This window comes from Numenius arquata, chromosome 1 (genome assembly GCF_964106895.1).
Source record: "Numenius arquata chromosome 1, bNumArq3.hap1.1, whole genome shotgun sequence".
Lineage (NCBI taxonomy): Eukaryota > Metazoa > Chordata > Aves > Charadriiformes > Scolopacidae > Numenius > Numenius arquata.
Genome location: NC_133576.1, coordinates 69,249,743 through 69,272,917, shown reverse-complemented (window position 1 = coordinate 69,272,917; position 23,175 = coordinate 69,249,743). Strand labels below are relative to the sequence as shown.

Here is a 23,175-nt window from a genome sequence, read left to right as displayed (position 1 = left end):
AAGTGTGAAAATTGATATACTTATTGAATATCAAGCTTATGAATTATTGGCAATCTTAGGAGGGAGGGGGAGAAGATGTGAATCTGAAGGAACACAGGGAAAAGTGGTTGTGTAATATGCATGCATTCCCCCACTTCAGGAGCCTCTTCAGCAAAAGGAATAAGAAAACAAGGCATTACCCAAGGCCTGGGTCTCAGCTGGAAGAGCTGTGTGCATGCTCAGGTGGCTTTTTATTTGGATGAAAGAGAGAGGGAACCTTGTAAAACTGAACTAAAGCACAGATGGATGCAAGAGTTCTTTCATTATGTTTCTGTGCATCTTTTTCCAAAGATAAGAACTATTTTGTTAATCTTGCACTTTAATGAAACACATTCATTCTTCTCTTTAACCTTAGTATTTGTCTAGTATTAACAGTGATGCCAGGACACCTGGCTGGCCACAGACCTGCTTGCTCTCAAGCAAGTGTGGTCTGCAACTATGGGCCCTGCCTCCCCCACAGAGTGTCTCAACCCCTCTACAAGATCCAAGGGAAGCCTGAGGTGGCAAGATGCTGCTTCGTTAATTTGTCTGGTCTAGCTTGAGATTGGGTTGCTGCTTGGGAGAGGCGTCTTCCACTGCTGAGGATTAGCCCAAGTATTTGTGGCAAAAGGTAGAGGAGGGAGAGAGCTTGAAATCCTGAAGTCCGTGTCAGTTTGTATCAATGTGCTTATGATGTGGGACAGTACAGGGAGTCTACAGTCTGGAAGCTTCAAGTACAAACTGGACAAAAGATGTTCGTGTGCCAGTCTGTTGCCTCAGGGAGCTGAAAGATAATATCAACAGCAGTAGTGGAAATGCATGAACTCACTTTCAGGTGATACTGAATTTGCTTTACTACTGCATGAAATTATGTGGGTGCAGAAACATTTCCTCAATGCTATCCCAGACTCAAATAGTTGTCCTCTCTTTTGTGGTGCGTGTCCCAGGATTCCTAGTCATACTTGAGTGTAGTTTTTCAGTTAAACCACTATTTATCAGATACTTATCAGTTGGTATGTACCATGCCATAGGACTGATAAGCTATACTTACTGTCTTGAACATCAGCATGGGATAGATGTCGTTTCATTTGTTTTTAATGATGGTAAAGATTCAAGAAGCATAATCCCCATGAGGACTGTTAGCATGGATAAGTGCAAGTAACATCAAATTCCTCATAATGTAATACTCAAGCAATAACTAAAGGACATTTCTTCAGCTTCTCTCTCTTCTTGCAATAACATTTTCAGAATATAAGTGTGTGCGGTCATAATAAACCTGTCAAGCTTCCTCTGCCTTGGGAAGTATAAAAAAACCAAATTATCTGTAAATGCCAGCAGTAGCATTCAAAAAAATCTTTCCTTCTCTCATAATACATACAGCCAGTAAAAGTATGTCTAGTATATAAGTTCCTACTGATTTTCAGCCCTGGCAAGGCACCAACGTAGCATCTCTCTTCATAAAATTGGAGCGTGGCACAGAGCCTTTTCCTGGCTAATAATACGTTTGTCCTTCTTTACACCTCTCTTTGGTTTCAGTTAACTTCTGTGGAAAGGGCAGAATCAGATCCAGGGGCTGTGGGCCAGGTTATCTTCTCACTTCAGGAAATTTTGTGTGGACTTCATTTGAATTACTAGCATAAATGAGCGGGAGAACCAAAGATCTGAAAATCTTATAGCCCAAGTAATGCATTGGTTCTACCAAATACCAGTACTCAGCACAGGACAGTACTTGAATAAGTACCAGGCAGCTATGTAGAACAATGTCTTCCAATTCCCAATTTTTTTTCTCTTTAATGACAGGTTGAAGCTGTTTACTACTTTGCTGTGGGTGATGTTCCAGTGGACACAAAGCAGCTACTCCTTGAGAAGGTTTCTCATGGCCCCTGTCCGGTCAACACGGTATCTTTCAATGCTAGGGAAGATGAAACTATTATTTTCCTGAAAGAGTTGAGCCACTTGGCCTCTGGCAGGTATGACAAAGAAGCAGCGCAGTAATGATCTAAGTACTTGTAAAGTGCTTTGTTGTTAGGAATGGTATCTGAAGATATCTGAATGTAATCCTTGTTTTACTCATGAGGAAAATGAGACAAAGCAGGTCAGTAAGTGATCTGGGGAAACTGGGGAAATAGTCTTAAGAGCTATGACTAAAATGCAGGACTTACTCAAACAGAGTCACAGGGTCACAATATAAATTGAAGCAAGTTGTTATTGTATTGCTTTGTACTCTGGTGATACCCACAGGCATCAGCAAAGGATCTAGAGTTTTGTTGGATCAAATGCCATAAAGACATGTACTGAAAAGGTAATGCCTGTCTTACGTGGGCAGTTCCTGGAACAATGGAAAATTGATGTGGTGTTATCCATCAGGCCCTGTTGTGTGGAAATTCAGTTCTGTACCATGCTCTCTAGCATCTATTTGGTATGGTGGTGGAAACTGATATATTCCACATGGCTTGTTGGCTACTGCATCCTGGGAATCAGTCATGTAGTGAGAATCAGCCTTCGGTAGAATGGGATAATAAAACTAATCTTGATTCTGATATCAAAATAAGGGAAACAAATGAACAAACACCAAATCCCACAATACCAAACTCACGCTGAACAGCAGGAGGGCAATAGGAGTCAGTGGGTGTTTCTCTGCTTAACAGAAGTCACTGTACAGTTACAGAGCTGTGAAATGGCTTCTAGCTCTTTCTGTTTCACTGTTGTTTGTGCAAGAGTGGGAAGACCTCCAACAGTAGAAATCTCCAAATGACAGCAAAGCAATTGGTAAGATGGCAGCTGCTTAGCTCTTTTTATAGCCATCTGTGTTTAGAAGTAGCTTTTAAGAGATGGAGCGTCTGCCAAAAAACAAGACTGTGGGAAAGTGTTATGTTTGCTCTCGTCTGATGTGTGTCTGAAATGATCGTGGTCATTTAGAGCCATGGTACTTCCATGATACCAGGTACGTTGCCGGTTACCATCCTTTTTTCTTTTGGCAGTTTTTACCTCCTTTATAAAAGGAAAGTGAATGTTTCTTGTTGTGACGAAACGGGAAAAAGGACTTCACTGAGAGGTTCAAATTAACAATTTATTTGGACTTCACTCACAGGTCCAATACGTCACTATTGCGAGTTCTATGTGTACAATGGCGATTACACTATTGCAATTTAAAATCAATTCACGGAATACACTATTGCAACCTACAAGTGATCCCGAAAAGTAACAACACAAACCACAAGCGCGCTAGATATTAATACCTTAAAAGAGTGCACAAATCACGATCTTAATAGCATGCCATATACCATACGTATGTTTCTTTATCACTTACCCTTTCTCTCAGGTAAGGTCGCTCAATCCCTGGGAAGTTACCCTGTACAGCGTCCTGGACAAGGGGGGGGACGAATCTCCTACAGGCCAGCTGTATCGTTGGAAGATTACCCCCCATTTTCCTCCTCAAACCTTGAGGTTTATATTTCCTGATTCTGTGGGGGTGCAGGATTATGCCTGAGTGGATTACACTATCTGGGATGTTTACCTCTGGTGGTGCGATGGCCAAGTCTCTGTTGCCAATTTTGTGATGTCTAGCACTCAAAGTCATGGGACTAGTGGTGGGATGGGACTCAGGGCATTTTATTTGTTAAGGGAGTTAAGGCTCCATTCGGTTTCGGTTCTTATTGTGATGCAATCTTGAGACAACCCCGGGCTGAGCCGTTTTTGCAGCTCCCCCCAAGTTATCTCTGCATAGACAAGGCAAGGCGGAGATGAAGCTGAGTCGGATGACAACCCCCTGCATCTCACCTATTGTGCTCCGAAACCGGTTTGGCTGGGTGCTCCCATACATTCCACCCCGTGACCTGAGTCACAGATCCACCACGGATATGTCATCATCACCCAATGTGTCTGTATAATTTTCATCTGAGTGTTTAAGTAGATGCAGGTATTCCCCAGTTTCCAGGTGGACCCTTACCTGAGAGATAGATTTTACAATAATTCTTTTGACACAACTAATGGCAATGCATACTACAATAATGCAAATTATGATAACAAACAATGTTTGCAACAAGTTAGTAATCCATCCAGTAAATACCCATCCTATTTTAGCGAAAATATTTCCCAACCAAGTGTCCTTCATTTGGTCCTGCAGCTCATGTGTCACTTCAGCTATCTTCTTCATCTTCTGGAGGTTTTCCCGGAGAGGTAGTGACACATTAGGAATTGTGACACAGCATTCTTCTTGTTTGTGGTTTGCCTTTAGGTATCCACACACTCCTTGTTCTTTGAGTAGTATCATGTCTAGCACGAGTCGGTTTTGAAGTGCAACTTTCGAAACAGCTTACACTTGGGCATTGAGCAATTCAAAGTTGTCATTAGTAAGGTTTGCTAAAGTTTCTACTTGTGCAGTTAAATTGGACAACATAATTCTAGTTCTAAGGTGACCTATTCCTAATCCGAAGAATCCTTCCGCCCATACTGCTAATTTCTGGGATACAGTCCAACCAGTACCATCTGTACTTCGTTTAGTACGGGGATGCCACAGTCCTTGAGAAATAAATTTTTCAGAGTAGTAAGAAGGACATAATGATGGTACTCCCAAAGTACATTGCAGACCAGGATGAATAGGGTTTAACATATCTGTAATAGTCCCATCTGAGCATATCCAAGTTAACTGGCGAGGAGCATATATAGGTGAGTCATCGCAATTGCCCATGGTTCGAGGGATCCGACAAGAGGATTTTTCTGAATATTTTAAGTCCTTATAGCTTATGCTGGTGTTACACCCCATTGCTGGAGGATATGGCTTTGTGTAATTTTGACATAAGCAGGCAACACTAATTAAATGCCGTAATGAAGGGATTAACCACACCCAACTGTTTTGTAGATTCCCACCAGTGGTACAATTGATAATATTTGTGCAATTCCACAGTGGGCTTTTTACACTGGGTTGTGTAGAGGTCTTTTGTTGAGACCTCCATGGATAGCAATCCTTCCTGTCATCTCTTTTCTCCTCATGGACGTGAGACCATAAACAATCAGCAGGTGGCCCCTGCATTACATTGAACCATGTACATGAATTACTGGGTGTTGAAGGAAACTCAAAGCACCACTGGGTGTTTACCGGTTCCACATACCTCAGGACTAAACGTTTCCCCCAGTACGGTTTCTCCCCATAACGCGTATCTGCCCAAGGGTGTTTGGAGCACGGCTGTTGGAAGAATTGTGGTTGTTTACCTCTACATCCCACAGTCTTATTGTCCAGACAAAGAGGGGCATAGGAACAGTTTAAACTCCAAACAGAAGTTCGATTTAGTGTATTGTTAAACGGCCACCTCCATTCAAATTCACCCCAAATAATAGACTTATTTTGATTCCAGAGCCAGTCTAAATTTTTACCCATATCCACGGGGAGAGCTGTTATGGGGAGCCCCTGAGTGGGGGTATGTGGTAGAGGCAGACAGGTAGTTACATGAGAAAAATTAAGCATGCGGGCAAAGCCTTGTATCATCTTATAGATCACATTGTCTGGTTCGGCGTGATTTATAATTGGGGATCCATCAACATGTTGTTCAAAAGCCCGAGGCTGTCTATTCCATATTCCAGATTGCCTACTTATACCTATGATTATTATGGAGCTAATGACTATTATTACAAAAGGCCTTACAATCACTGCCATGATACAGCATCTAATATTAAAACTTAGGTTAACAAACAACCAAAATTATTCTTATCAAAACAAATATACAAAGATCAGAAAAAAAAAAAAAAAACTTTCCACTTTCAAGTTCTGCACAGTTTGTCCACTCCATGCAAGCACAGTTCATACTTCGGGTCGACGCATCTTAGGTCTCCACCCCGTCGTACTCCTCGTCCCTCCTTTTGTTGAGGTGCACCTGCAAGCAAATGGAAAAGTGCTGCTCGACCGTATATATGATCGACAATGAGTCAGTTAAAAATCTGGTATGATCCACCTACTACTTATTCGACGTATGCGGTCAGAGTTATCTTTTGCTTCCCATGCATGTGATCCCCTTGGATTGGTCAATGTCAGGGGCATAACTCCAGTTTGAGGTATTTTGACCATTACTGGTTGACCAGGATGGAGGGATTTCTAATCCCAATGAAGTCAGTGTGTCCCAGACCTTACTGGACACTTCTCTGACTGCCTCTTCATTGTCCCCACCTATTAAGATGTCATCAATGTATTGGTACATGCTTACCCTATCTGGTACTTTTATCTCCTTCAATATTTTTGCTAATGCATTATGGGCAATAGTGGGAGAGTGTTTGTATCCTTGTGGGAGCCGATTAAAGGTATATTGCACTCCCTCCCACGTGAATGCAAATTGAGGTTTATCTTCCTCCTGAAGAGGAATCATAAAAAACATGTCCTTAACATCTAATGTGCACATCCATGTGTGGTGGTTAGCTTGAATCTGGGTAACCAAGTCAGCAACGCTAGGAACAGCGGCCGTAAGGGGCATTGCATTGCTATTAAGCCTCCTGTAGTCAACTGTGAGTCGCCATCTACCGTCCGCTTTACGTACCGGCCGTACTGGGGAGTTATAGGGTGAGTGTGTCCTAATTATAATGCCACGGGCTTCCAGGTCTTTAATAACTTCCCTGATCCCCGTTTTGGCTGCGGCTGGTAGTGGATATTGATTAACATTCATTACCTGGGAAGGAGGCAGTCTAATGGCTGTCTCCAGTAACCGAACTTCACATGGTGGGGCTCCAAAGCTCCACACTGTCCCGTCTGGCAACCTCCAGACTTTGTTTGCTAATACATCAAATCCCAAAATGTTATTACGATAAGGACCGATGACTACTTTTATCTTAGTCATTCGGTTTTCTCCTGGAAGCCAGACACACACCGTACCAATTGGTCTGATTTCAGGGACTCCAGTTACTCCTATTACATTTATTTTCTTCCGTGTGGGGACTAAACCTAACTTTTTTGCTGTTTTTTCAGTGATGACACTTATTTGAGCTCCAGTATCAATTAGAAAATTTACAGGTATTCGTCTGGGGCCAGTAGCTAAAGTAATATGTGGGTCACTTAAATGGTTAGGCCATTCTAAGTTAGATATTACGCGGGTGGGTCGGCCTAAAATACCCCCCGCGCTTTCTAGTTTTTTAGATCTATTAAATCCTTCCTTAAATCTGAGAAAGGATTCGCAGGAGCAGAGGGTTTATCTCTCTGTGTTTTAGCAGTATCAGTATGTTCTGTAGTCTTGCTAATAGGCTGCTCCACCAGGTTTACCATAATACGAATATTCTCTGTGGACTGCCCATGTAACATTGATCGGGGTATTCCTAATGCTAAAGCCTTTCTCCACAATTCATTACGCTGGGGGTCAAAGCGAGAATTAGTTTGTCGGGGAGGACGAGGATTATTATGCCCAACAAACTGTGCCCGCCGGACCCGGCGCTGTAAATGTGAGCCTTCCTCTAACCAACCCATGTCTCTACCAAAAATCACTATTTCTTGTAATAGTTCCCCCCAAGTCAAAACAGGCTGCTGCCGCTGGTGCGGGTTGCGAGTATTATGGTTAATTGCCTGTGCAATCTTTTCCTTTAGGTTTTGCACATACATTTTCACGGAATCAGGGAGACCTCTAATCAATGGTTTAAGGTGGACCGGATCTACCGGAGCGGCAAGGGGAATGCCCTGCTCACCACGCTCATACATGGCTTGTATACAGGCAGCCTTTTGTACGGACTCAGCTAGCCCAGACAGCCCAGCAGTTTTAATAGCCAGTGGCTCGCCCCGCTCTCTAGAATCTATCCCCCCTGCCCAGTGGGCGACTCTAAGTGTTAAGGGTTGATCCCCTACCGGACCCCTATCCAGAAATACGCCAGGACCCCAGTAACCTCTTGCTTCCTCCTCACTCAGCAAGATACGATCGCCTCCTTTTAGCGAAACATTCCATAAATATTCAGTTGCACTTTCCCCTGGCTTGCGTGAAAATTGCTCTTGCATTCGGGCAAGCTCGGGTCCGGACCATGGGGTGATACGTGTTGTAGTACATCTCCGATCATTTCTATCATTTGACTGCACCTCCGTTTTAATGAGGGGTCGAATTTCAATATTACTTGTCCCCTCGGGCTCCACATCTGGGTCACCCCAGATGTCCCCGTCCCAAGTATCAGGGTCGGCACACATAATTAAGTTCCTGACTTGGGTGGGAGAGGGGGTCGGAGCACTTGACAACAAAAGATCTAATTTTTCCTGTAACCTCCGATTCCTCTCCCTTTCAGCAGCTAATTCGTCTTTCAAAAACATGTTTTCAACTTCCAATTGTCCTTCATGGGCCCTTAAGGCCTCTTTTGTCTTTCGTTCTTCCTCTAAAGCAGCTTTGGTAGCCTCAACTTCAGCTTGCAATTCACACACCTTTTTACTACAATTAGTCAGCGCGTCTGCTTCCGAGTTAGCTACAACCATTTTCTTAACAGCCTCCTCCTGTGCACAGACTAAACATGCTCCAAAAACAGTACACAGAACACCTTTACCTTTTCCGTCTTTTTTCTTTTGTTCCTTCTGACACTGCTCTACCCATTCCACCACTTTCCCCTCACTTTTCCACAACCTCTTAGCCTTCTCCCTATCCGCCGGAGAAGGTTTACAACCATGTTTCTGCAATAGCTCGTCCATTATACACCCTGCTCGCTGCGCCATTTTTGTGACGAAACGGGAAAAAGGACTTCACTGAGAGGTTCAAATTAACAATTTATTTGGACTTCACTCACAGGTCCAATACGTCACTATTGCGAGTTCTATGTGTACAATGGCGATTACACTATTGCAATTTAAAATCAATTCACGGAATACACTATTGCAACCTACAAGTGATCCCGAAAAGTAACAACACAAACCACAAGCGCGCTAGATATTAATACCTTAAAAGAGTGCACAAATCACGATCTTAATAGCATGCCATATACCATACGTATGTTTCTTTATCACTTACCCTTTCTCTCAGGTAAGGTCGCTCAATCCCTGGGAAGTTACCCTGTACAGCGTCCTGGACAAGGGGGGGGACGAATCTCCTACAGGCCAGCTGTATCGTTGGAAGATTACCCCCCATTTTCCTCCTCAAACCTTGAGGTTTATATTTCCTGATTCTGTGGGGGTGCAGGATTATGCCTGAGTGGATTACACTATCTGGGATGTTTACCTCTGGTGGTGCGATGGCCAAGTCTCTGTTGCCAATTTTGTGATGTCTAGCACTCAAAGTCATGGGACTAGTGGTGGGATGGGACTCAGGGCATTTTATTTGTTAAGGGAGTTAAGGCTCCATTCGGTTTCGGTTCTTATTGTGATGCAATCTTGAGACAACCCCGGGCTGAGCCGTTTTTGCAGCTCCCCCCAAGTTATCTCTGCATAGACAAGGCAAGGCGGAGATGAAGCTGAGTCGGATGACAACCCCCTGCATCTCACCTATTGTGCTCCGAAACCGGTTTGGCTGGGTGCTCCCATACACTTGTATGGTAGAGAAAGAGGCATGAAGGGTTGTGGCAGGGAGCTGAGATGAATCACTTTGTTTGGTATGATTCCCACTATCTTCATTTTGCATAAGTCTAGCTTTGGTGCAGAGAGGTATTGGGCAAATTAATATCTTGGTGGTGGGTATTTGCCCAATAACTGTCTATAAGTTTGTCAGTTTTCCCATAGGAGTGGCCAAGTTCATGGGCTTTTCATGACTTGAGACTCTTTCTAGCGTAGTTCTGTTTTAGAAATGCATCTTTTTCCTGCTCTGAGAGCTTCTCTATTTTGACTTGTCTGTTTGACTTCCTGCTTTGTATGTCGATAATGAAATAAACGTTTCTGTTAGGCTTTCAACTGGGAGGATAATCTGATAAAAAGGTGTTAGTGTCATCTCAGACATCTCAAATGACATGTTTGCTCAGCATGTTAAAAGCATTAATTAAGAATAGATTTCCAGGAGAATGAAAAGGAAGGTGCCTCAGAGTAAATGATACCAAACTGAAAGGATGTTCTCATGAAAAGACTTCAGAATGTACATAAATGCATATATGAGGTTTGATAATATTCAGAGTGTTCTTGTAGTTGAATTGCATAGATAAATAATTCTGAAGTTGTACACCACTATGATCTTGCATGTGTGACATACATCTTGTTAAAATTAGAAAAGTATTTATGTATTTTACGTACTGGTGAAAACACATTTTGTATTACAGATTCCATGCTTTTGCTGAGAAGAGTGACTATAGAGATGCTACTGGACCTGCACCAAAATGTGAAGAGGATGGAAAAAGTCTAATTGCCCTGAATTCCAGAAAAGTGAGAGGGCGAATGCCACTAGGTAGACAATATGGAAACCAAGATGATACTGATTTTTTCAGTGAGATTTCAGAATAGAAATATAATATAGGAACTTGCTAAGTGTAAAATCAAAGAAGCCTTCTGTAGGCTTGGGTGGGGTGACAACAGGACTGGTCAAATGGAAATTCTGTGGGTGGGAAGGAGAGGGAAAGGAAAAGAGAGAAGTGAAAAGAATAAGGGTGTGCATGTGAGAATTGAGAGAAGTGAAAAAACAGAGAAGAACATTTCTTTAGGGACATGAAGAATGGTACTGGTGTGCTTATGCCAGTGACCTTGTGGAAAGGTAGAGAGAAATGGCAGAAAGGAAGAGGAATAATGTGGAAGACCATTTGATACAACAGCCATGTCAATACAGGCCAAGTTCATATGTAATATAAGGGGATTAAATCCACATGAGGTTGACTTCCTTCTCACAAGATCTGAATTTGTCATAAAGACAGGCTACGAGCACAGTAAAATAACCATACAGAAGAAAGTGCAAATAGGTGTGTGGGGGTGTGTGTGTGTGAAGGGGGCAGAAATTGATGAAAAAAAAACTCAGGAGAAAACAAATAACAGAAAGAAACAGTTTTACTGGGGGGTGGAGCTGGGCAGAAAGCCCTCAGTGTGTTTCTTATTAGTCACAGTGGTACTTCCTCTGGGATAAGTCAGCCTTACTGTTCAGTGGGACTGGACTGGAGTTTCAGCCAGGTCGGGAGGAGATCAGCTTGTGCTGTGAAGTGAAGTTGTGTGTGTCAAGTCTGATATCTTTATCAGCAGGATGTTAAATTAAAACATTGTTTCTTTTAAATATCAGGAGGCATAAGACCTCTTTATTCTAATGTCTGGGGAGCATTAGTGTTGCCCCAGAGGTAGAACGGTTTTATCCTCTTCTTACTGCTAGGGAATGTATGGCATAAGGTGGATTTAGTGACTCACCAAAGGTTGTTTGTCAATCCTGGACTAACTGTCCCATATTTCCTGGGTTGTAGTTGAGTTCCTTGTTTACTAGCCTATCCTTCACTAGGGCTGTGACTGTAACAGTATGAGAGAACCATACTAGGGGGCAAGAATTAAGAGAGGGAGGTATCACCTGCTTTTTTTTGCTTCATGAAGGGACACTCAAGCCTCACCCACTCAGGGTTTAGAAACCAACAGCAGAGAATGCTTCAAAACTCTGTCTCTCATTTCATACTAATTCAGCGCAGTATAATGATTGCCTTCAGTCTGCTACGAGTGCTTCCTTGCTGGACCCCGTTTGGGGGTGTGCATAGGGGGAGCTGGCTTCCTCTTCCCCCTGGGGCAGCCAGCCTGTGTCAATAGATGGGCCCAGAGCTCCTGCATGACTGAAATTACTTCCTCACCACTGTTTCTAAAGCTGAAAGCTGAATAGCTTTAATCGCTCAAAAGGGCAGTAATCTCCTTGAAGTGCATTGTCTGTTGTGTCTTATTGCTATTATGGAGTAGGATTTACACATTAAAAAGGAACACAATTAGCTTTCTGCATTTACAGGGTATTATAAGCCCAGTCGTGACATCACTGTCAGCCAATCGGAGCATTTCAGTCATATGCAGAATCTAAAGTCCTTTCAGAAAAGAAAACACATTGGAGACATTATTCTGGTCTGTGTCTGATGTCTCTTGTTTCAGAGACTCCTTCAAGGGTGTAGAAGGTAATAAAAATAAAAGTGTTGATTACTCACTAATGGGCTCTGAAACTGGTTCTTGGATATTTGACACAAACTATACAAGGAAATGAATACAAAATGAACCAGAGAATCTTCCAAATGTAGTGTTTCTTGAAAATAAGGGGAGGCACAGGAATATTTTGATTATGTTTCTTTTTGCATCACAAACGCAACAGCTGGAAACTGAAACTCATCATTATGCTTTATGGACTGGAAAAGCCATTTTAAGGACATCTGATAGTTTTCTGGGTATCCACTGGATAACAGCATTTTGCAAATACAGAATATCTTCATGTTCACTCTTTTTCATCTGCTTAACCAAAACAAGTCGGAAGTGAACTATTTAAAACTTCAGATAAGAGCTCCATTCTCCCCTGTTTTGCATCTTGAGCAGTCATTTAGAAAGCAAGCGTGAGAAACTGCCAAATTTGAATTTTTTTTTACACTCATTTTGAGTGGGTGCTCGAGATCAAAAAAGGTGTAAGCCAGTAAAGAATTAAGGTTCTTATGATGGCAGACTCAGATTTACTTAAGGCTTTTACATAAAGCCTAATTTCACCAATGTGGTAATATCTCCTCATCTAGCACTGATTATCCTGTTACCACTTGTGCCTACATTCTTCATATAGCTTCTTCATCTGCAAAAAGTTGCAGAATTAAGCAATCCTGTTATGTAGTTAAAATTATAAGCAGAAGGGAGGTCAAATTTAATTTGGAAGTTGAAGATATAGAGGGCAAGTGATGGTAAAAGCTGTGGAGAAGAAGGTTCTTGAGGAAAAGGGGCACAGTTGTGTCATTGCTGGAGTGACAGGGAGATAAGTGATAAACAGGGCTTGGAAAGCAATGACGTTTTTGAACTAGATCCTGAAATGAATAATGAGTCCTTGTTGGCTGAAATAGAAACAACAGTAAATCTCTGCGCAGTGTGTGTTGGAATAGGTGGAAGGGTATGTGTAAAGAAAATGCAAATGGACTGAAATCAGGATTTGACTCATTTGACAAATCCAAAGAGGGATGTGTCTGACCTCCTTGTGAAGAGTGTAAAGCTGTATTCTTAGGTGTACTTGATTTTCCACATTTACCTATGATCACAGGGAAAACTTCAGGTTACTGTGTGTAAAATGGGAAGCATACAAGCTCCAGCCTCCTCTATGTCACTGAAGTCAATGAACTATGTACACAGACGTGGGAGAGACCAAACCTTCCCATCGGAAAGCCAGGATGATGATTTCAGAGTAGCTGCTTTGCCTACAAGCTATAGCAAAGATCATGACCTCTACTTTTTCCTTGCATGTGCCTTGTCTAGTCTTAGCAGCCTAACCTTGGCCTGGCAAATCTCTTTGCTAATGTGTAGAGAGTGTTGCAGACAGCCGCTCTGCAATACCACATGGTATACAAAGTTCATTTGCTTTGTCCATTTGCCCAGTGGGAAAGGGGCAGGAGCGGGCTACAGTGAGTTTCAGTGCCGCTTGACCTGGCAGGTACGCAGGTAAAGCTGCGTACTCCCCTCCTGTGCTCCTTTGTCCCTCCGTTCACCCCCCTCTAAGTGGGGATTTTAAAAATCAACGCTTGAGGGAATATTGCTATGTTCTGCTGCCACATAGAGGCTGAGGAAGGGACCAGCAATGAAGAAATTAAATTGCCCATCTTGCCTTGCAGGCAAATGAAGTTTAAAATAGATCTTATTCCATTATACTTGGATTCCCTTGCTTCCACGGTCTAAGTCAGATAATCAGAGAAGTATGATATGCTTCTGCTTTCCATGAGTTGCTTTTGCGTTGGTATTTGCTTGATGGTTCAAAGATATTGTAGATTTTCCAGGGTTTTTGTTTTTTTTTTTTTTTTTTTGTGTATGGGCTTTTTTCCTCAGCAGGTTTTGTATCTTGAGTATGAAATCAAATGAGTTACAGTGACTTGTCAAACTGGATGAGTTTGTCTGCTGGAAGGTAGGTGCGGAAAGCTGCTTCTTTTAAGATTGCCTGACAGCGTTAAATAACTGGGAAATGGAAATGAGGGCAGTTATGAGTTTCCGTGTACATGTGCAAGTGTGTTTGTGTTTTTGCTTAGGCCTACCCACATCTTGCTTCTCAATTTGCCAGTGTCAGCAAAATCCTTCTGCCCCTCGCTGCAGGCTCTCCCCGCACCCTTCCCCATCCTCTTCCTCTTTTCCAGAGCCCCCTTCCTTCAGAGCAGAAATGCCATTTAACCCAGGGCAGGGCACCTCTCTGAAGCGTTACCCGGTGTGAGGTGCTCTGCTGGGTTGCGATGGCCGCTGCGAGAGCTGAAACAGGAGCCAGGGGCCAGGCAGCAGGGCGTTAAGGCCGCTTCCCTCATGCGTGTCTGGTGGCCGCCCTCCTGCTGTTGCCATGTGGTGGCTTTCGAATCGGAACCGGGGGGGGGGTTCCCCAGGGTTTCAGCCCCGGTGGCCGTTAAACTGCCAGCCAGTGTGGCTGGGGCGAATACTTCATGGCGGGGGGGACTGAGAGGGCCCTTTGCCTCTGGGGATAAAGTGAATTTGTTTAAGATGACATCTTTTCCTGGTGCGCGGGTGCCTGAAGGAGCGCAAGAGCCAGCGGGCCTGGAGCGGTTGGGGACTGCACCCCCCAGGGGGGTGGTGGATTTCAGCTGCTTTTCTGTTGGTGGCCCCCCCAGAATGGCACAGCTGAGGTGCAAGGGCAGGGAATTTAAACCAAAGAGAGGTTTGTGCTTTCTTGGTCATTTTTCACTGATGCACTTTGAGGGACGGGCCGGAGGTTGAGAACTACACCTGGAAGATACTATATGTTGTATGCGTATGTCTGTTTTGAGTTTGGGGGCTCAGTTTCAAAAGCCACATCTTTTTCTTGCCATTCTTCCTTAGCTGGAGAGGAAAAGAGGCCGAGGTGGAGGAAGCGGAGGTGAGCCTCCGGTATATAGAGAGAAAGTTACTTCAGTTGTTACTGCTTGCAACCTGCTCTCCCAGTTGAATCCAGGAAAAGCTGTTGGCAGCTAAAAGGTTTTCTAAGCAACTTGACCTTCAAAATGTGCAGTTGCTGATGCCTGCGTTTGTCCTGTATAATAAGCGTCATCAAACATACTTGCCTCGAAAGTGAATGCAGTTTTACTTTGCTGTGCTGCAGCACAAATAAGGAAAAAAATACCTTCTTGTGTAGTACCAATTCAATACACGTCTTACTGGGGACAGTAACAATAATCCTGTGCATTTGATGAGTCCATAGCATCAGTTTAAGGGGAAATGAACCAACACAACAATATCATCAGTATTGTTTTAAAGGTAGTTGAAATATGTATACTTCTTTCAATATTTTCAAACATAACATTAAAAACGTTCATAAAATTAAATCTGGATTCCAGTATGTGATAGCTTATGGAGGATATCCAGATTTACTTGGAGACAACTCCACTGGAATTGCATTCTCAACAGTCCTAAACTTAGAAATATGTGCATGTGTAGTAGGAATGCATGTGTTTTGTGGTTTTAACTGTGTCAACAGGTGTGTTTATATATATTCAATGGCTGACTACTCATCAGAAAATCTCTAGCTCTCTACTTTCTGGAATTTTGCCAACGCTCAGATTTTGTATATGTTACATTTCTGGGGGGGGATTGTTTATAAAAGAAAAGTTGACTTCTTTCTGAAGTATTTGAACAGAATACTTTTCTTAAACTTGAAAGGTAATGATAACAAACGGAGGTTTTTTCTCCCTTTTGTGTTTTATGTTATGGAATTATCTGCTTTACAAAAGCTTTTTATGATTTGGGGAATGTTGATCTTTGTCCTAATGGCTGAAACAGATGTTTTTGAAATGCAGGAAGGTCCCAGGAGATGGCAGTGTACAATAACGTATTTCAAAATATTTCTTGGAAACTAAAAGCATTTCACAATTAAAATTGAGTTGTTATTTTGTAAAATGTTCATATTATTATTTCAGGGAAGTTTATCAAAGAACAAAATGATCAGGTTGGTTTGCTTACTGATAGCCTACTTCAGTAGACATGTTTGCATGTCTTATCTTTTATACAGTGAACCACCAATGTATATTAACTGAACCACTAGATGATAAGATACAGTTTGCCTTGTTCAGCATCTTTATGTGCAATTCAGTAATAGATTGTAATCTGCAGTAGGCTGTAATCCGCATTTATGATTAGGATAGCTCATGATTCAGTTTCTTTTGTATTTTTGCTGTAACACTATACACAGGGTGTCTGTATTGTCCTATATTGCAATTTAAACTCTGAGACTAACCTAATTTTACACATTTTTTAGTAATGTTCATACTGTTTAGGTATACATGGTGCCTAAATTTTAAAAATCTTACTCTACTAAATAAATGCACATTTTAAGTTTTTAAATCAAGACAAACTTATCCATTGAGATTAAGAAACCTTTTATCAACTCCAGGTTTGGATTTTTTCCAATTTTTTGAGAATATAGCCTGATAGTAAAACATTTTATTTTATTTTATTTAGCATTTATTTATGACTGTTGAGAATTGTTAACATGAAAATAAACTTATTTTAACAAAATTTCATCACATACTTTTCAGGAAAAGAAGATTTAATTTTAAATAAAGGTATTTATGTACTTTAAGGGTATTGAAAGAGTGAAAATATCGTATGTTTAAATTTTAAAAGTTGGGTCTGATATTTGGAGCCAAGGTCTTGCAATGAATTCCAGGGTACACCATGTGAATTTCTTTGTGGAGTTCCCTTATTATTATCTGAAAGTGTTAAAAAGGATTTGCTTCCATTGTGGGAACAATCTGTGGCCAACTCTGGAGGTTGCTTCCACCAGGCTAAGCACCTGTTATATCCTTGTGCCAGCTTTGAGCCCTTTTTTGAAGTCTATCAAAGAACAGCACTTGTCACTACAATGGGACCTAAGGAAAACAAGGTTATATGGCAACATCTGCATGAACCCAATGACTTTGTGGCAATTGAGGAGTTATAAAAAGCAGAACTTCTCTCAAAATTTCAAGTTCTTTTTATTATTATTTTTGCAGTAGCTGGTGTCCGTGAGGATGTCTTCTTGATCTGGAAGGAGTTGGAAGAAGCCAGGAGTACAGTGACACAAGTTCAGAAAATTTTATCAGAATCTGACCCGCCTGCTTCTCAAGACGGTATATTTTATGTTTCTTTCAAGAGAGTTACCGTTATAGTCATGATCAATATTTTATTTGTGAACAGTTTTGATTGTATGTCAATTTGGGGATGACTTTCTCAGAAATGTTTGTATACAGGTAGCACCTATACTTGGCATCTGAACTCAGGGTTGCTTAAAACTTTCCATTACAAATCTCTGTTTACTACTGCTTAGGCTTGCTGAATTTTAACAGCTAAGGCTGAAACATATCATTTTCAGTTCGACAGTGACTAGGGTTAGAAATTGCCTAGATTTCAAGATATTGAAATTAATTTTTTTGTGGTCTCTCCCTCTCTGGCTCAGCCAGTCAATCTTTAATTTCATTCTACACAGTGCTGCGTAAGTACCTCATCTCTCCCCTCATGGTCTTCTTGGGATAGCCTCCAACCTGGTAGCTAGTTCATTCCCCTAAAAGGGAAGAAGTGTGGGTTTGACCTCTTAGTCAAGGGTAAAGGACTGAATCCAATTCTGGAAAAGTGCTCTGACAACTCTTGTGTTAAGAAACATGGAGGAACACCCACACTCGTTCATTAAACTAACAGTTCCCACCATTATGTTTGGCCTAGAACATGATCCATTTGTTGTTCTGTGCATATCGATTGGACTGAGGCCTATTGGAGGCAGAAGCATAGCTGATCTCTGAATCTCTGGAAAGTTTAAACAGGGAATGGTGAGAAGCTACTCAGCCCTGCTAAGATGGAGGTGCTCTGGCATGGTCTGGAGCAGAGTGATCGTACTGACAAGACTTAAAAACTGAAAACTTAGGAATCTGAAGAGTCTAGGCAGCTTCAATGTTGGACTGCAACTGAGGGGGTAGATTTTCAGGATGATAGCTATGATTGTCAGTGCCTCTGTCAGTCACTTGAACTCTCAGCGGTGTGTTGAGATGTGTGACTAGGGTGGTGATGGTGAAGGTTTGAAGCTGCCTGCGCTGGGTTTGCACATCTGTCAATAACATAACTCTGAAGGACTTAAGCTTGAGGTTTTTTCTTCTGTGAAGGCATAATACAGTTCTTTACACTGATAATAGCATCTTCTGAATTACCGGGACTTCCCATATGAAGTTAAACAGCTATACCGTAATGCATATCAACAAAAAGACCACAGTAAAGCTGCAAGGGCAGCCCTAATTTCAGTGTTTATTTATGTGTTCCTGACTATGCAGCTTTAGTGTTCTTTTAGTGTTTGCCTTCATACATAATCACTTCATAAATAAATTAAAAGAAATTAAATTACAGCGTGATTTCTTTTGTCATTTCTTCAGCATTATTTCACTGTTACCCATTGATCCAAATAACGGCAGTCTTTCTCTTTGCCTGCATTTCTTCCTTGTTTTGCCTTCCTGATCTGTTTAAAATGCTCTGCTGCAAAATGTAGTTTGTTCTGAAGACTGCAATGTTCTGCAGGAGAAAAAACAGAGAAAAAGACACAATTTTTCTGCTGACTTTCCAGCTAATGCACTAGTTACCTTAACTGCAACACGACTTTTTACATAAAGCACGTGGAAGAAAGAAAACTACAGTTTTCTTTTCAAAATTATGTGAGTGCATTTGTGACGCTTGCCACACTGGCTGTTCTAAGGACCACAAGCAATCAGAAAGCAAATGTTTCCACATGAACAGGTTCTGACCCTGCACCTGCCCTGATGCTGGCTGATCTCTGTGTGTGTTAAGGCAGCAGATGTCTCCATAGGTTTGCTTACAGGCTCAGGACCTCAGTACTGTTGTCAGTGTAGCTGCATCTAAACAGAGTAGACATTTATACCACCCGGGTCCGCCAAAATTAAAGTGTGACAAGATAAAGTCACCCTGCTGTGAGACCCAGTGCTGGGTCGTTTGGTTTAGGTGTGATTTATTGAACTAGCCATGAGTGAGTGTTGAGCCCTGTATCCAGTACCCAGAAATGTGCAGTGCCCAACCTTAAGATGGTCCTTCGAAAATTTCTAAGACAATATGACATAAAAAGGTAAACATGAGAACAGTCATACCATATCAGACAAAAAAACTAAACCCCTGTTTCTTTCAGTATCAAATAAAAATACTAGGAGGGTATAGAACTAGAGAAAATGTTAAGATGGTACACAAAATGATTTGTGGCTTGGGATACATGGTGCAATATTCAGCATATAAAAAGGCAATATTGCAGAGAAACACAGTAAAATCTCTCCCAAAGACATTGTAGTTTGCCTCCTACTTTAAATGGCCTTCTCTGAAAAAGACCAATGGCAGCGTTAACCAGTGTTCTCGACTGTATTTTCAATTATATCTTGTGTTATTTCATTTTCTCAAATGATTCTCCTTGAAGTTAGACATCTTATACGGGAATCTTTTCTGGCATTTTGTGATTCAACAAATAAGAATATTCCTTTTGTATGTTGATCCTGTAGCTATTTATCTTCTTCACTCTCTTTCTCGTGGGTTTGTCCTAGTTAAAAAGGAATTAGTTGCAAAGAATTGTCTGATAAGAAAAAAAAATACAGTGAATGTATAGAATATTAAAAATTAGTCAGAATATCTGCTCACTCGAATGCTGTCAGTGCAAACAGAACAACATTGAAAATGTTAACTCCAGTTTTCAAAAACTCCTGGTTTTGAAAATAGCTTATCCAAAATTAACCGTGTTATACAGGAGATTTTGTTTGTTTTATTTTCTTTATTAGCAACGAAAACCAATCATCCATTACAAAAGCACACATCTGACAAATATTTGAGTTCTGAGAAGTGGTTGCAGAAGTATGGCTTGAAAGCTCAGAAGCTCACACTGTACGATGCACTTGCTGATTGCACTTTTCGCCATGCAGATGGGATTGTTGACATAAAAACTAAACCAGAGGATGAATCTTCACAAACTGATGCTGTGAGTATTGTTAATTTTCCCTCACGTCCAGTCAGTTGTTTGTTTTTTCTTTTAAGGCTTGAAAACTTGACTGATAGATGAATTTATGATAAAGTGTATGGTCCGTTGTTTTGTAGTTTTTGTTAAAATCAGCTTATTAGTGGAATGAGACAAAGATGGTCATAAATAAGACTGTTTCAAAGGGCTTTTATTGCTTGTCATCTTCAGTTTTCTTTAGAAAAATGTTTGCGACTCCAGTGTTTTCAGGTCCTTGAATTTGGATTCATTTATCTTCTATTTGTTTTTCTGAAGCTCTACAATTACACTGTTTGGTAAGCTTTTGTTCTTGGTAGCTACAAGAATAAAAACAGTTTATACTGACTTTTGCTAGGAGCAAATTCTGTGACCACTCTATTCCATGTCTATTTCTGCACCTGTTCGTGCGCAACAAGCATGTACCTTTGAAGTTTGCTCGCCAAATATTAAAGGCACTGCAAAATGTGTTTTGGAACATGAAATGTGTCTTTCTTGGCTGTAGGAGACAAAGAAGAAGGTAATTCATGCAAAATACTGTGACAAGTTTGTACATACCTTCTGGAAAGATGGATCTGTAGTTCACGTATATGTTAGTACAGAAAAGTTAAAGCAGTACGAAGAGAAAATGAGGGCGGCTCTCAGACAAGTGGAAGGCAGGTTAGTGTTCTGTCATGCAAAATCAGTTTGTATTATTTTACATTGACGTTGAAATGTTTGACATTTACTGTCATAATAAGCTGAAGTGGTTGGTCAACTGCCAGTACTTAGCAGTGCTAAGCCAGAAATCCTTTTTAGATCAAAATCTTGTAGGTAGGATTTCTTAGTAGCCATGTAAGAAAACCAATGAACAGTTTTGTCTTTTGTTCTCCTTCTGGAACACAAATGTGAAAGTCAGTCTGCACATTACTGAAATACCGCTGAAAGTGCCAAAAAGCATTGGGACATAAGGTAGCAGATAACTTCTAGAATCATCAATAAAACTTGGTAAACATTCATCCTGTGTACCTAGGATAGCTTGTGATACCTCCAACAACAAGTAGCACAGCTTGGCTTGTGCTCATACCATTACTGGTTATCTACCCTTTTTGCAATTTTATGTTGAAGACAAGTTTGAATAGTCTAGATCAGCCTCGGGGCATGAGCTATTATGTAATGTGTATGATCAAAAGTTCAGTGATCTAGCTAGCTCTGTAGTTTACTTTTCTGCAGCTGTATAGATACACTCTTATGTTTTGTAGGACATCTACAAAAAAATAGGCAATCTGAAGATCTGATTCATCTGTCCTAAAGATGCCCTAAAGTAATTTGGCTTTCATATCTACATTAGGAGAAGAAGGAAACTTGCAAAATGGATATTGTAGAACCGAAATGAAGAATAAATGTTGTCCTCTGTTTTGTATATTAGGACAATGAGGTGTCTCACTGAAAAAAGCAGGATGCGAACTTTCATTTCATTGCTGCTTCTCTACCAAAAGTATAATAGCCTGAATACATTTAGCAAGGTCAAACAGAATTTTGTTACTCCTTTTCGTTTACCTTCATCTTACTGTATTTTTCAAATCTGAGCCAAGATTATGGGTTTGCTGTTTTGAATAGTTCATCTCATTGGTAAAAAGTCTTGGTAGATGTCATCAAACACTTTTGGGGGATATAACTAATGGCAAAATGACTATCAGCAGCAAATGTAATAGTATCCTTTGAATTTCCGTGATATCGTTTTTTTAAACCTCTGTGGAGATGAGTAATATTTTTCCCAGGACCATTATATTCTCTCTGTTAAATGTCTCTGTTTCACAGTAGACAAGTAGTTTATGATTCTCAAGGGAAATCAGATTTGGACCTGCTGCAGCCATTACTGAGGAAATGTTCTTTACACAGCAGTATGGATGCACGTATTTAACTGGCAGGCATGCGTAAATCCTGTTTAAAATGTAAAACAAATCTGTATTTAAGGTTCAAGGTCAGCAAAACATCGAAGCATCTGTGTTATATTAAGACTCTTCAAAGTGCTCAAGTTCCTTGCAGAATAGGTTCTCAAGCAGTTCCCTCAAAAGGGAAGCATGTTAGCATATGCTTAAATGATTTCCCAAGTTCAGACTGGAGAATAGTTACAGGGGCAATAGTTATAGTTACTTCCTCGTGGATTTCCCAGCTCAAACTACCTAATAATTGGCTTTATAAAGGTGCTGTATTGCTTTGTCTGTTTTGTCTGTCTCTAGATTCCTACTGAAATTAGAAAATAAAAGTGTTGTTATGTAGTGACAGCGGATTGGTTCATCCACACCAATATACTGCTTCTGACAGTGAGTAGTAACAGGTGCTTAGGGAAAGAGAGTAAGAAGTGCAGCAGTGATAAAAAGATCCTTCCTGCTAGATTCTGATATGCAAAGCTCCAAAGATCTTACAGACTGGATTCTGATTTTTTTCTTCCTCCCCCAGGATCAAGTGGCTTCAACAAGGAAGCAGAGGGCTCTTTGGGAATATGGTTGAAGATGATGTCTATATTCTTATTGATACATCCCAGTCTATGAAGGATAAGCTGCCATGGGTGAAGGAGAAAATATTTCAGCTCATACAGGTGTGATAAAGTGATGATTTTGATGACTGAGGAGCATTTCAGAGTAGGCTGGTCTTTTCTTGATGGTTATTACTCTAGGTTTTTTGTTTTTTAATTATTTTTTTAAAAAACAGCAGCTTTATAAAAATATTTTTATTTTTCTTGGTGTGCTCATTTTTCAGTTAAAAAATTATATTTTTTTTCCTTATTTGTACAAACATTTGAAAAAATTCTGGAGAAAATGTTAAAAATTAAAAAAGTTTAAGTAGTTCTTCTTTCCCTCAAGGCATCTCCCTCCTAAAAAAAACTAAGAGAAAAAAATAGAAAAAAACCCCAAAAAACTATGCAACCAAACACCTTTTGGCATTTTCATTTTTATTTTTAAGCAGTGCCATCCAGTTTCACTGGCATGTTGTGATTTGTAATGTGTGTTCTAGATTCGCTTTCATGCTTTCACAATAGAGGGTGTAGAATGTTTTGAGCTTGCTTGCATCTTACAGTAACTCAGAACGTTGCAAAGTGACTTGCAAAGTGCAGAAGTACCTAAAAAGCAGAGTACTGGGAGACACACCACAGATAGGATTTGTCTCA

The 23,175-nt window shown here is 40.9% G+C and overlaps 1 protein-coding gene across 1 annotated transcript in view; it reads left to right on the top strand.

The window, feature by feature from the left end:
* VWA3B (von Willebrand factor A domain containing 3B) overlaps positions 1-23,175 on the top strand; it is a 74,997-nt gene that overhangs the window by 10,714 nt on the left and 41,108 nt on the right. Inside the window, exons 6-11 of the mRNA XM_074152505.1 lie at positions 1,819-1,988; positions 10,198-10,322; positions 17,017-17,133; positions 19,816-20,012; positions 20,530-20,684; positions 22,467-22,605. Of these exons, the coding sequence (XP_074008606.1) occupies positions 1,819-1,988; positions 10,198-10,322; positions 17,017-17,133; positions 19,816-20,012; positions 20,530-20,684; positions 22,467-22,605 (903 nt within the window). The remainder of the gene's footprint in view (positions 1-1,818; positions 1,989-10,197; positions 10,323-17,016; positions 17,134-19,815; positions 20,013-20,529; positions 20,685-22,466; positions 22,606-23,175) is intronic.